This window comes from Phoenix dactylifera, chromosome 9 (genome assembly GCF_051530095.1).
Source record: "Phoenix dactylifera cultivar Ajwa chromosome 9, Ajwa_hap1_PhDact_Kaust_v1.1, whole genome shotgun sequence".
In the NCBI taxonomy this organism is placed as follows: domain Eukaryota; kingdom Viridiplantae; phylum Streptophyta; class Magnoliopsida; order Arecales; family Arecaceae; genus Phoenix; species Phoenix dactylifera.
Window position 1 is genome coordinate 7,269,005 of NC_143198.1, and position 15,209 is coordinate 7,284,213.

The 15,209-nt window shown below is 38.5% G+C and overlaps 1 protein-coding gene across 4 annotated transcripts; it reads left to right on the forward strand.

Annotated features, from left to right (window-relative positions):
• Positions 1-1,103: 1,103 nt before the first annotated feature.
• LOC103710513 (Remorin family protein) lies at positions 1,104-5,806 on the forward strand. 4 transcript variants are annotated; one of them, XM_026805952.4, is made up of 6 exons: positions 1,104-1,307; positions 2,472-2,637; positions 2,752-3,417; positions 3,793-4,237; positions 4,865-4,946; positions 5,307-5,806. In XM_026805952.4, the coding sequence occupies exons 1-6, from the start codon at positions 1,278-1,280 to the stop codon at positions 5,508-5,510; spliced, it is 1,593 nt and encodes a 530-aa protein (XP_026661753.3). In that variant the 5' UTR covers positions 1,104-1,277; the 3' UTR covers positions 5,511-5,806. The 4 variants fall into 4 exon arrangements, with proteins under 4 accessions (XP_026661753.3, XP_088560255.1, XP_088560256.1 ...); XM_088704129.2 differs by having other exon boundaries at positions 1,169-1,307; positions 2,797-3,417; XM_088704130.2 differs by lacking the exon at positions 1,104-1,307 and having other exon boundaries at positions 1,421-2,647; positions 5,307-5,746.
• The last annotated feature ends 9,403 nt before the right edge of the window (positions 5,807-15,209 follow it).

Sequence of the window (15,209 nt, forward strand, 5' to 3'; positions counted from 1 at the left end):
CTGATAATTAATTAAAGACTACTGAAATTTTTGGATCGTTAATTTATGGAGTGGAGGTTCCATCCAAAATAGGCATATCTGTACTTAAAAGTCTATCAAGAAAATGAACTTGATTGAGCTATATCTGGAATGGTATGAACCTTGAGAGACATATATGAGGTCCTTGATGCAAGTAATATTTCCAATTCTCTTCAAGATGATTGATTGTTGTGCCACTATTATTCTTTTCATCCCACATCCACGTGTGTGCATGCACACATACATAAAAAATATAAAAAACCCCAATAATCTGCTTCCCAAACTTATGTTTGAAGGTAATTAGCATAATAGTCATTCTTTCATGCGCAATTGATTAATGCTTTGAGAAGATGATGCCCAATTGATTATAGAGTCGGTTTTTTAGGATGCAACTCCTATCACAACAAAGTTTTATTATTTTTATTATTTGATTATTAGAGAATAATCCAAATCAACCAAACATTGGTTTGTTTAATCCAATTTGGTTTTCAATATTGATTGGTTTGATTCAATATTAAAAATAAAGTATTGATAGGGATTGAAGGCTCTCTGTTGATGCATTCTTACGTTGCAAAGCTTTAGCAGATCACTTGGCTCTGCTCATCTTCGGTGCAAGAGCGTTCCATCAGTGAGCTTATATTTTTTCAAAGATGGCTGCTTCTAAGTAAATTTTCTTGCTGTTCCTGTATCCCTACTTTTTTTAATCACTGGGCGGTCATTAAGGAGCCAATCCTCAACCGGCCCAACTCAAACCGTCACCGGTTCAAAAAAATTTGGACCAGCATCAGATTCAGCTTCAGACCTCCAGCGGCCATGTTACCCAATCTACTCCCTAGCCCTCACGTGACCCTACGCTCCGGACTCGAACGTTTTAAGCCTGAGGCGTACATCGCACGAAACAGCAAAGTCGAGCTTTACAATGATGAAACGTATAGAATAGACGTATAGAATAGTGGAAGGAACTGCACCTCCATCGCTTAAATGGGCCGTTTCGGTTCGCTGGACTCGGAGTTTTGAAAGAGTCACCGATGCAGCGGATCCCAGTGAGGACAGCCAAAAAGGACGGGGAAGACCACGGTGGACGTGGGGATCTGACCGCAAAATAATCGCCGAGGTTTTGGAAATGCTCCAGAGGATTTGTAAAAGATCGCCTACCCCGTACTTCCCCTCGCTCGCTTTCAGGCTCTACAAAAACCTCAGGGCCAGAGACTGGGGAGTCTCAAAGGCTTTGATCCTCTCTCTCTCTCTGTCGCTCGCGAATGGAGTATGAGAGGATTCATAAAGTTCAGGTATTCGTTTCAATTTCCTGCATGTCTGAAGTGGAGTTGCCATTTCCTGTTGTTCTGAATCCTTAAATGCCTTGATTCATTTATTTATGGATTTTTTTTAATAATTTTTGCTTGGAACACTGAAACTTTCCTCTGTTTGCTGGTTCTTCCTCCTTATATACTTTGTATTCAATATTTCAATCAATGAGTTTACCTTTATGTGCTATAAAATTTTTTTTTAAAAAAAATTTCTGGGTTTTTAACTGATTTGATATGAATGTACTTATTGGAGTTAATATCTTTTACCAAATATGATATATGAATATTTATATAAGTTTTTAATGATTTTGGTTGGCTGGATAATCCTTCACCTGAATGGCATATTAGAGATGTTGTTTGATTTTAATCTTGACTCTTATTATTTGAAGGTCCAAAATGATTCGGTTGATCCATTTAGTAGGATAGTTTGATTTGAATCTTAACTCTTATAAGAGATGTTGGTTCAATCTATGATATGTGGGATATGGCCCTGCTCAACATATTCCTTTTGGCTAATTATTTTTCATTAATATCTTGATGAATGCTGGTTTTCTTGTTTTGGATTGGTAGAGGTGTTATTCAGATCTAACATACTCTATTTGCAGATTCTCTGGATTTTATCTGAATGCTGTTGTCAGTTTATTTTCTTTTTCAGCTGAAAACTAATCTATAATTCCTGAGAAAAGATCATGGACCATTGTTTAAAGGGCAATATTATTTGATTCATCCTTTCTTTCCAAGCCTTTTAGTTTTTTACTAGCAGTGTACTGTGAGCTTAGTCTAAACTAGTAGTAGAAAAGTTTTTCCCATTCTTTAATCCATGGATTCCATCTAATATATGCGTGAGTTTGGTTAACCTTGTCCAATTGGTACATGGAAGTTGATATGAATGCCACTTGTCAATAATTTTTAGACTGCTCTGATCTTTATCTCCCCTCTTCCCCATCTTCTTATGTTTGAATCATCGGAGGTTCTGTTGGGACTCCTAATACATTGTCTACAAAATGGTCAGCTATCAGAATGTTGTTGTTGTCAACTAATTTTACTTGTTTATCTGACATAATAAATCATTTGTGCTGTAAATATAAATGAAATAAAACTACAAACGAAGTCTAATTTGGCTGTAATTTGTTCCTGTGCATCCAGATGGGTGTGATTTCCCCTAGTAAACTGAGGATGAAGCTATTAGGATCTCATGGTGGTAGAAGAAAGGAAGGGGGTGGCAATTCATCCAGAGCATCCCCTTCCAAGCATGACGATGACATGGAGCATGCAAAGAATAGCTTACTAGCTGGAGAATTTGATGAGGAAGGTCGGTGATGGTGAGCTTTAAAAATGATCATTTATTAGCATTAATTTTTGAACATCTGAAGTCACATTATGTTATCACTCAATATTTACTGTGATAGTTTGGTGTTGCTTATAGTTAACTCCAAAGATGCTTCTTCCCTTACTGTGATTGCAAATTCAGAAGGCAACCTAACTCAACCCTGCCCTGAAGAGAAAGCCGATACAGGTCGTAGTAGAATTCAGAACATTCCTAAGGGTGATTTTTGCCAACATCAGCCCAGCAGCAACCTAAGCACAGTACACCCTGTGAGACCTCTAGAAGAAGATGGTAATGGTTATGACAGTGGCCATGACAATGGAAGCACCTATAGCTTCGAGTTTCATCGAGGAGAAAGAGCATTACAGCATCCAGCAGTCGGTCCCTTTTTCAGGCATATCCCATCAAAGTGGAATGATGCAGAGAAATGGATAGTGAATCGGCAGATGATGCATCCAAGTCCAAATCTGCTGAAGAGGTCTGTCATGCAGAATCAGGGAAGTCGTCAAGTGATCTCCAGTTCGGTGAGGGTTGCTCCTGAATCAATAGTAGCCGACCACAAGCATTCTGTTATCCAGGCAGCAGATACGAAAAGGATTAGTTCCATAAATCCAATTGCGCAAAATGTGGTGGAGAAGTTCTCTTTTGCTCCTAATTGCCTGCAATCCAGTTCGGATGCTGCAAACAGTGGTGATTATGGACTTCGGAAGGAAATTGATCACAAGAAATTATCTGTCCCAGAAAGTTCCGTCACTGAAACATCAGGTATTCTTATTTCTCCATGTAGATCGCTGTTGAATTGTCTGCTAAAGTGAATCCTGTAGACAAAAAAAATGGTATTTGCATTTTTAGAGTCAATCGAAGGAACAAATTTGCCAAGATTGTGACATTTGAAATCCGTAGCCAATTGAAGGCATGGAAACTTAGTTCTATGGTTTCGGTGGAAGCAAGAGTTTTAAAAGTATTATACTTGCGAGAATTTGATTTAGTTTAAAAATTTGTCACTCTTCGTTTGAAATCGTATTCAGAAAAGTCCTGCCGAATTGCTTGATATTCTTCCTTAAAACCATCGATTGCTATTACTGACTTTCCACAGATTACCATCCCACTTCAATTAATCCTAGTGTTTATTATTCGCAGTTATTCTGACTGTACAATCAGTTTCTATGAGAGATGTGGGCACAGAAATGACTCCCATTCCAAGTCAGGAGCCATCAAGGACAGGAACTCCTGTTGGAGCCACAACACCCACTTGCAGCCCCCTCTCTTCAATTCCATCGACTCCTAAAAGAGGAGCACCAACATCATCTCCTGCAGAGACCACTGTGGATGATGAATATAGCCAAAACAAACTTGGCAAGAAAGAATTATCTGAGAGGGAATTGAAATTAAAAACAAGAAGAGAAATTGCTGCCCTAGGCATGCAACTAGGTAAGATGAACATTGCTTCCTGGGCCAGTAAAGGTGATGCAGAACAAGCCTCCCCCTCTCTCAAGACTCTTGATGTAGGCCAGCTTGTGAAGGCAGAGTATGAAGCCCGTGCAGTAGCATGGGAGGAGTGTCGAAAATCTAAACATATGGCAAGGTATGTTGCTTTTTCTATCAACCAATTGAATGCGACTTCACATTCATAAAGTAGTGACTAGAGAGAATGAGGTGAAATTTAGAACTTACAACCTGGAACTAGCTGGTTGCTTATACTATGTTTAATTGCAATCTGATGTAATTGTTCTCTTATTATTGCTAAAAGCAGATTTTGATATGTAGTTTTTCATTTCAAAATTAGAGGCTTAGAAGTAAGAGTTCCTATGTGCTTTGCACGATGTATGAAAAGAAAAAGCTGTTTGATTCACCTTTAAGAAGGTTTGGTGAGAAAAAAATTGCTCTTAACAATTTTACCATTCGACCTATAGTTAGAGGGAAGGTTTTACCTTTGCATATTTTAGATGAGTGGCAAAAAATTTTCACTGACAATTTCCTCTCTTTTTTTTTCATTATCTCATCTTTCCTTCTTGTAAATGCTTCTTGAATTTTAACGACAAGATAGGTCGGTAACTTTCTTTTACAGTTTGAAATTAAACCTGCTATGAGGCACTGCAAGTTACTGTTATTAACATGCTTCACCTGAATAACATGAGATAGTTGATATTATGATCTGCTAGATAGATCATGTCAATGGATTATTTTAGTCCTAACTATTTCCATACTTCAGATATAGGCGTAAAGAGGTCAAGATACAAGAATGGGAGAGTTATCAGAAAGCAAAATTTGAAGCTAAAATGAGGAAAGTTGAGGTACCGTTCCCCTGCTTAAATTCATGTGAAAGTTCATATTTTCATTACTGATAAATATTATAAAGAAGTGCTGTAAGTTATTTTCAGTTAGAATCTTTAGTGCTGAAATATCAAAAAGAAAAAGACAAACTGCTAAATTAGATCTATGCTTAGAAATATATTGGTGCTTTGTAAATAAGAACCTACTTTCAAATCCTATTCGCCAAGAGACTTTTTCCAAAAAAAAGAGGTCAACTTATGAAATTAAGGATATCACATTTTATTTCAAGTTATCATGTTCTTAAACCTTCATTGCTTCGTGGCACAATCCTCTTTATTAAAGTTTAAATCTCTCCCTTGTTTATAAAAATTAACTTTCAGGCCCAAGTTGAACGAATGAAAGCCCGAGCACAAGAGAAGATGCAGGAAAAGCTGGCAAAAACACGCCTACTGGTAGAAGAGAAACAAGCCACTGCTGAGGCCAGAAGAAACCAAGAGGCAGCTAGAGCAGCTCGACAAGTGGAGCAGATACGCCAAACTGGTCACATACCTTCCCGTTTCCGGTGCTGTCGTTGGCTTCTGTAGAGCTTTAAACCATACACTGCTAAATTTAGTGCCATACTTTCAGACTTGGTTTGCTTTAGTATAGGAGTGGTGAATGATGCCACCCCCTATTGTGAACATGGTAAGGGATTCCAAATATTCAGTGTTTACCTTGTAAATGAAAATTAATAGGTCCTTTCATGCAATCTTTCTCCAGGGGCACTCTTCATGTTGTCTGATACCTTCTGTTCGGTTATATTTCTAGTGTATTCTGACAACCAGATATGAACGTAAATTGTTATCGTCATCATGATATTCCAAGGCCATTTTTTATGCCATTATTGCTCTACATCATCTAGATGACTCACAACTGCCAACCCAAGCTAATCGGTACTGTGTTTTCTTTTCGTTTCTTTTTTCCTCTGCTGTACTCAGTTGTGTCTTCTTTGGAGAAAGTTTGGTGAATCCAGTAGGTTTTTGCAGACAAGTATTGTGTTCCATTATTCTAAAACGACTCTTTAACCTGGAGCAGTAAACAATCTAGATATTAATTCAGCTACTGGTGAGATCTTACAAAAAACATTTAGTGTTGGTTTTTCTACGAAATTTTTTTTCAGACAGCCTGGTTAACTGGGAAAATATGATCAGATTCAGGACTATGTGAAGCATGAATCTCTTCTAGGAACTAGATGCAAGGTTTCTCTTCCATCCTTCGAATTACTTGGACAGAAAGCAAGCTTTCCCTTTGCTCAAGATGTGATTGTGGGTGACCTATTGGAACTTCGTCTGTTTTGGTCTCCCAAGCCGGTGGAACTTAGCAAATAGCTGTTCAGAATGCTGTGAGTGAGCAGCAGCAGCGAGGCCTAGCCTCATTGGGTCGGCCTGTTGGCCCGGCCCGATACTTCGTTTCAGTCAAAACGGGGCGGAGTCCTGGTTGATCACGGCGGAGGAGGAAGAATCCTCCATCATGAACTCCGTCAGAGGCTAGGATAAGCCTAGCCTCTACTCTTATTTAGAACCCTCTGGTGAACCACCATCGAATCGCCGGCCACCGTCACCTCTTTTCCCCTCTTTCTTTTTCTTATGTGGCCCCCCTAGGGTCACTGTGGTCACCAAAAAAAAGGGTTGCCGATGCCTCTGGAGCTGAGGTAACACTTTGATCTCCTTCCCCTTTCCTTATTCTTCTTTCCATGACTTGGAATCGCAGCTACCGGCTGCGTAATCGACTGAAAATTGACCGAAATAAGGAAATAATGTTTCTACCCCTACTTGATTTATCTTTTTTTTTTTCTTCTGGCCGCCTTCGCCGCCGATGTTCATCACCGAGACCTTTGCCCCCATCTTCGAGTTGACCCCTAGCAAATGCTGGTCCCTTAGCCACTGGCGAGTAGGCTAAGATCCGAGGACAACTGAGCCAAAATTCTTCCTATTCGGCTCTATTTTGGGTTGAATTCACCCGCCGTCGGCCGTCACCGCCGCCGGTGGTACTTCGCGGGACCATGACCACTCCAGCCACTAGCCCACCTCCCTTTCTTTCTAGTTTACCAAGAAAAGAAGAAGAAAGAAGAAAAGAAGAAGATGATGAGAGAACCATCCCTCTCTTTCTCTCTCTTCTCTCTACTTTCTCTCTCCTCTCTCTACTTTCTCTCTCTTAAAGATCTAAGGAACCCAGTATCGAGTTCCGTCGACCTGATCTACGAACCCGAATTGACCCCTGTAAAGGGTCCTGGTTCTGTCCTAGTGCCCAGGTTGTCTACTTAACGAATTATTCTTACCCTGTTGAATGTCCTTGAAACCTTCATTAATGAACCATGTTGATTAACCTTGGTCTCGATCGAGTTCATGCCCTATGATTTATTGATCGAATCGCTCAGGCCTGACCCATTCGGAACCGCCGAATACTATCACCCAACCAACCGTCTTTTTTTTTTCTTTTAATTCGAATAGAAATTAATCTTGCTTTTAATGTTTTTAATAGGGTTAACTGAATCGCGTAGTAAAGTTTGACGGTATAAGATGAAAGAGGTAAGTAAACTTTATACTTCTTACTAATTTTTAAATTTTTATTTATTTTCTGGTATAATGAAAATATGAAAATAGTGTTAAATATTGATGATATTATGTTTTCTTAAAATTAAGGATCAAGCATACGATATTATAAAACTCATAATTTATTGCGAAATAATGGATTTATAATTGTTTTATAGTCAAGCACTATTTGTGAATTATGAGCTCCATATTTATGAAAATATTTTTGTTATAAAAAAATAATTTCCTGATTATTCTACTACTAAATGCTTATTTATGGGCTATAAACTCTATAAAGCTATTTAATGTTTTATTAATGTATGATCCAAGAAATATGATTTAAGAAAATCGTATTAATGACTATGACAAAAGGGCTCTCAAATAGCTATATATGCCTTCTAAAAGTGGAATAGATCGACATTCAGTTTTATATGACCTTGCCAGTAGGCAATAACAGGTGGCATACGACCCTACCAGTGGGTAATAGTAGTTGGCATATGATTCTGCCAGCGGATAATAGTTGTTGGTATACGACCCTGCTAGCAGATAATAATAATTGGCATACGACCCTGCTAGTGGATAATAGTAGTTGGCATACGATCCTACCAACAGATAATAATAGTTGCTGTTTGTTGATTACGGCCTTGTCATGAATATAATAGTGACTTTAGCATTTAGTCCGAGAGTAGTAATTTGATCAATGATTAATAATTTATGATTTTATTTATACTATACACGAGGAACCATATTTTATGAATGATTTATACATACATGATTGACTTTATGACTTGTTTTAATAAATTGTACTATAAAATATTTTATTTTGTAATATCTATTATTTTTTTAATGATGCATTGACATGCAAAAACTTATGTTTGATCCGGTAAAATAATAAAAAATTTACTTACTGAGTTGCGTCGCTCATATATCTTTATTTTTTTTTCTTCAAGGATGGTCCAGACTTAAAGTTCATGCTAGCAAGCTTGGCGATCTATATAGTAGAACAGAATTTTAGTTCTTTAGTTGATTATAAATTTGTAGTTAGTGGTTTTCTGAATAGTAAATATTGTATATTTGATATTTAAGTTTAGATTTAGAAGCTCTGAACTAATATTAATTTTTATTTTATAAATAATAAAATTAGATTTCCTACTTATTTTATTTTATCTAAGATAGATTTGATAGCTAAATGTAATGTTGGCTTCATATTATCGTGGGTTGTACCCTTCGGTAGCATGGCCATGTCATGCTTTAGATCTAGGGCGCGACAAATCATGTTCCAGATATGGGGCGTAACAATTATGATGCTCTAATTTACTGTATAAATATTCAAAAATTAATGTAAATGATACTATTGTATTTAAACTTTCAAAGCTGCATTTTTCAACATTCACTTCCCAAACAAACAAAACAAGAGAACTTCACTTTCAGCGCAAGTTATTTTGCGAAAGTAATCACTTTCCTCCGACCAAAATTCCCATAAACTGTAGATAAACCCAAGCTGCGCTATATTCTTCATATTTGACATTCCTCAGGTACTTCCTAAAAGACCACTTCTTCGCAAAGATGATGCTTTCAGAGCATTTCACACTCAAACAATTGTTTGGAGTGCCCTCTAAGACTACCATGTATTAATTCTGAAAGGATCTAATCTAGACAGAACTTTAGATGGAGTTTTTCAGGGCACATCAAACACCCAAGAAATTTTCCTGATGTGAATTCTCCATCTTAAACACATTTTGACACATAACTATCAGCAACATAATGAGTTCGCACTTGGCCGCATCCCCTGCTTCCCTCCATACTTCAATGAAAAATCTGCTCCAAATGGCTTTGTTTCCCAGGCATCCATTTGTTCAAGTGTGAATGACAGAGGGAGCAATGAGGTCTTTCAAGGGGAAGTGGCCAGAGTTGTATGCTCTCATATTGTTGTTTTATTATCATTGAATACATCTGCATCAAAATATATAATTAAAAAAAACAGAATACATCTTCCTCGTGAAGTGAGAAGAAAAGGAAACAAAAATATGAGGGTGCTGCTTCTTTTAATATGAGAACATGTGAATGTACAAGGACCCTCTCAACTGTGTTTAGACATGGTGTCCTAATCAACTCTTCCATATGAGTTTGGGCAAACACCATAATTAAGCTCTCATTTTCGATGTTGAGGGTGTCAGTCATTATAGAATTCAAGATGAGAGTTGAGGAAAAGTGCTTTTGATTTCCTCTATTTTGAACGTACATCATGTTTACAGATTTATAGAAGTATAGCATAACTGATACAAATTTGAATGAGTTTGAAATTCAAATTTATAGCTATTGTGGTGGCTAAGAATTCATCTTCTGTTGAGTCCAATGAAACAAGTTTGAAATTCAAATTTATAGCTGTTGTGACAGCTAAGAATTTCTCTACTGGTGAGTCCAACATATACAAGTTTAAAATTCAAATTTATAGTTGTTGTGACAGCTAAGAAATACTGGGATTGGGCTTCTCCTTCACTTGCGTAGAAGACTCGGGCTCTTCTAGTGAGTCCGTTCCAACATGCCCCCACAATCGAATGGGCAATTCTTGCACATGAAGATTGTCTCGAAGATGCATGAACCTCACTGCTGATAGAGGTTTTGTGAGTAGATCAGCTATCTGATCTTTTGACAATAAAAATGAAATTCTCAGTTATTTCTTTATCACTTGTTCTTGCATGGTAGGGAAACTGATTTCAATATGCTTCGTTCTGGCGTGGAAGACTGGATTGGAGGATAGGTAGGTAGCACCTATGTTGTCACACCACAATGTAGGAGTTTCCTTTAAGGGCAAATGAACATCATTAAGTATGGACTGCAAATATTGAAGCTCGGCAGCAGTGTTTGACAAGGATTTGTATTCCGATTCAGTGTTACTTCTCGCAGTTGTTTGCTATTGTTTGCAGCTCTAACTAACTAAGTTTGCACTATAGAAAACACAATAAGCACCAACACTTCTTCTATCATCACAACCCCTAGCCCAATCAATGTCGGTGTAACCATGCAGAGTGTGACGCGAATGAGAGGATAAGTGGAGACCATAGGAAACTATGTTTTTGAGATAGCTTAGTATTCTTTTAATAGCTTGCTAGTGAGGTACCCAGGATTGATGCATATATTTGCTGACACTGTGGACTACGAATGCGATGTCTGGTCTAGTAAAGCCCAAATAGTGTAAGGCACCAACAGTACTTCGATAGAGATGGAGATCATCAATTCTTGACCTTTAAATTTTGATAACTGGTAGGAAGTAAATATCGGGGTGCTGCAAGATTTAACTTTGTCCAGAGAAACCTTTTGTTAAAGATCAACGATATACTTTTGTTGAGTGAAAAGAGACTAGAGGGTGTCCACAAGGCTTCCACTCCAAGGAAAAAGCTTAAGTTGCTGAGGTCATGGATAGGAAAATCTTGGCCAAACAGGTTGATGATTTTGGTGACTTCATGAGTATCGGACCTGGTGATAAATATGTCATCGACATAAATGAGAAAGTAGATATGAAGTTGACCTCGATGCAGTGTGTACAAAGAATTATTCGCTTTGGAGCCAATGAAGCTATAACTCTACAGCTTACCTGTCAAGCATGCGAACCAAGCTCGGGGAGCTTGACGCAGTCCATACAAGCTTTTCTGAAGCTTACAGATATGGTGAGAAAATTCTGGATGTGTGAAGTCAGGTGGTTGGCTTATATACACGTCTTCTTGCAACACACCATGTAGAAAGCATTTTGGATATCGATTTGATGAAGGCACCACTTAAAATCACCACTTGTCTCAAAAGCTTAAGCTTTAATATAGATTTATTTATATATTTTACATTTTCTTACACTCCCCCTCATATATGGGCTGGACTTTCTTTTTAATGGGTGAGCACAACATGTGAATTTTTTTAATAATGAGGTTAAAGAGTACAGAGACAGGATTCGAACTTAGGACCTCTACTCTGATACCATGTAGAATTCAAGATGAGAGTTGAGAGAAAAAGCTTTTGATTTCCTCTATTTTGAATGTACATCATGTTTACATATTTATAGAAGTATAGCGTAATTGATACAAATTTGAATGAGTTTGAAATTCAAATTTACAGCTGTTATGACAGCTAAGATTTTCTCTTCTGGTGAGCCGAACAGATACAAGTTTGAAATTCAAATTTACAGCTGTTGTGATGGCTAAAAATTCCTCTTCTGGTAAGTCCAACGGATACAAGTTTGAAATTTAAATTTACAGCTGTTGTGATAGTTAAGAATTCCTGAGATTGGGCTTCTCCTTAACTTACGTAGAAGACTCGGGCTCTTCTGGTAAGTCCATCCCAACAGTCATCAACTAAACTTTGACTTGTATTTAGTTACCTAAATAATTGTAGGAAACCTCGAAGCAATGGCTTGAGGCTAATCAATTTTTTGCGCATGCTGTCTCGAATCCAGATGCAACCTGATGACCATCAGATTAATGTGAAGTAAATGACAGGTTTGGGAGGCCACTCAAAGCTGGAGTAAAGATTTATTGTATTCTTTCCAATTCAAATAGAACACTCATACAGGGATTCCAGACAAAAAGATATGTGAGAACAAAATCCTGGGAGGGATGTTCGTGCAATCCAAAATGTGGTTTCACTAAGCTTCGGAAACAAGAAAAAGAGTTAAAAAATAATAGGTCCCAAAGCGCACCCGGTAATCCCCTCTTCCCCATCCAAAGAGTATCTCCAGAGTAGCTGGCCCTATATGAGGCCATCCAATCTACTGCTTCGTTGGCCTCTCTATACACATGCTTCACCTGCAAGATTATCCCACCACAGATTATAACCCGGATGTCTCTAAGCTAGGTGGTAGTTGCCTACCCCACCTACGTTCTGCTAGATCCAACCAATGATTGTTGCCGAATTGCCCTCGAACAATAGAGCTCTAGTCTACAGTGCCCGCTGAACTTCAAGCCAGCCCAAGCCACCCTCAGCTCAGCCCCTTGGACCCCGCTTCAGTGAACTAACAACAAAAGACTGCACTATAACTTCACGCTTGTTACTAGGAGTATAAATCTAATTTTAGCTCCCAATACTATGCATGCCTCGACACGCACACATACACACAGATAGACATACGGACAGACAGATTTATCAGATTCTTATATATTTATTGCATATGCTACAAACTTTATAGGTTGATATCCCCAAATAATAGACCCCGCTTGTTACACAGCTATTGCTGTTAGTAACTGATATAATAAAAATGAAAATTTATCTGTTCAAATCATTATGCATCAAATAAAAAAAATAATTTTCCAACTAGTAAAGATATTTGAATTTAAAAGATTATTTTTAATTGATTAAAAGTGATAATGTCCAATAATGACAATTACTTGAACACAATGGCTTTTATAACAAAATACCGGTTAAATAAAAATAGTTATGAAAAATTGATCTAAGATGCTATGATATGTACGATGAAGACCCAGAGGGTTGCTGCAAGAAGTACTTTATTTTGGGTTAAAGAATCTAGGAAAAGGAGCAAAGAATCAAACATAAATAGAATTTGTGAAAAGGAATATAACATGTAAAATAACATGACAGTTTGAACAAAGAAGGCTTGAAAATGAGGATTCACAAAGTCTATCAAGACATGATTATGGTTATAGAGTTAAATTCTCGATGCTGCGCCGGTCTCGGTTGCTAAAAGTCTCTTGTTTCTTCTCAAAAAATAGAAGAACAAAAACTTTCTAGATGCATTTAGTAACTGTACATACTAGAAAAAATTCCTTAAAAATATGTGGTAACACTTTTTATTTTTTTGCTTTCCTCTCCTCTCTTTTTTATAATTGAGCTTTATAATGCTATAACACCGCTCCCTGGTGGTCATCTACAACAGAATTATGTCTGATGCATGACCATTCTCTTAAACCATGCAATTTTCCAAATACATCTCCAAACTGATCCAAACCATGCAATTTGCCATATAATCGTTCTCTTGAGCCTGTTTTAAATACATTTAAATAAGGAAAAAATCAACATCGAATAGTTTTAGTTGGATTAAAGAGGAAACGTATCCATAAAGTTTTTTAAGGTTTTTTTTTTCATTCAAAATCTCAGAAAGTTCTCTTCCAAAAATACGAATTTGTGAAAGCTGATAATTCTGATATTGGCTGAACAATGGATTCAAATCCCACCATCAACAGGATTTGGAAGGGTTTAAGATACCCGAGGAAGAGCAACCCTTTGATATACGCAAGCATGCATGTATTATATCTTATTTCTCAACTACAGCTCGAGCCATGCCGACATCCACCGGAAGTGGCAAGAAAGAAGGCATCTAAAGGCAAATGACACAAAGCCTACCCTTCCTGCGGTCTCACTGTCAAGTGACAACCTCCTCCAAACAGCAGAAAACTGATGTCAAAGATCCCACCGAATGATAGATACTATTTGCCTTCCAGATCAATTTCACCTGCGACTGTGAAGATAAATAAAACACACTGTTCACCTTTACCCACAAAGCCTAGATTCGTAAGACACTATGGGCACCTCGTCGTTCGCCTTTATAGCCATAGTTATGGCTCTTTTTTTTTTTTTTGCTTAAGCAAAAGGGATAGGGGGGAGGAAGGGACAAGCCCACCCCCGCGTAGCAGCCCCCACTGGGCCCCCGCCCCGCCAGGAGAATATTCGATGCGGGCAGAAATGGCCGTGTGTTGGGCACCCCGACCGGTTTTACTCATACCCTCCCCACCCGTGGGCCCGGCTCAGCTACTCCTCTGAGCTCTGGCTCGAGTCCCACGTATGAGTACGTCACACCCGGTACCACCCCGGCTACTAGCGGTTCAAGAGCGGTCCTACACCACAAGTCCAAGCAGTGGCCAAAGTAGTGAGCTCCGGTCCACAATTTAATCGTCGCCGCAGCGATTCGAACTTGGGACCTTGTGGTTAGAATTGCTGCCCAGTACCACTAGGCTACCACCTTGGTGGCAACATAAATTGATGGATGATTAGGTCTCGGAAAGCGATGGAGGGCATCAATTCCAAATCCAATTCCATTTCCGATTCAATCTTGGAGAAGACCATGAGAGGCGGCGTGAGATCTGAGGAAAGAGACCAGATCTAGAGGCCAGGAAGGGGGGCCCGGCTGAAGATTCGACAAAGATGGCAAATCTCCAAAAGATCATGGGTGGAGATGCCGGTAATTCCGATAGCAAGCAAGGAGAAAGGGTGCGATTTCGTTGGACGCCTCGGTCAACCAAACAAGTGCGGCAGATGGCACTGAGGGGGGATTGAGGATGGACAACACCTCACCACTAACGTAGTGAAGCTTTTTGACCGGCCGATTTCAGCCTGGACAAGGATGGATCAAAATCGAAATAGCGGATAGAGATGGCAAAGGAAAAGACTCCTTTATCTTCCAATCGCCATCAACCACTAGCAATTGCCCATTCTAAACTCAGAGAAGGAAACAACTTTCTTTCCCATCAAATCGGATGCTCAAAGCATTGTTAATTCTTCTGAAGAATGATGCAGCCTGCTAAAATCGATATCCTATGTCCTAACTTCAAAAGATTTTGATGTGCAAATTGGTGAGCAGACATTGTGGCAGAAAAATATAATGCCTGGATGCGAAGCCTAATGAAAGAATCATTCACCACAAAATACAATGGATGGTAAGGGATTGGTTTCAACGAGTTGGGAAATAAAGCATCGCAGGAAGAGAGTATAAGA

Bases quoted from the DNA above. Each gene is read 5' to 3' on its own strand.
- LOC103710513 (XM_026805952.4), top strand. From the start codon at position 1,278: ATGGAGTATGAGAGGATTCATAAAGTTCAG. The intron at 1,308-2,471 runs GTATTCGTTTCA...CTGTGCATCCAG, and splicing joins AGAGGATTCATAAAGTTCAG to ATGGGTGTGATTTCCCCTAG. The intron at 3,418-3,792 runs GTATTCTTATTT...TATTATTCGCAG, and splicing joins TTCCGTCACTGAAACATCAG to TTATTCTGACTGTACAATCA.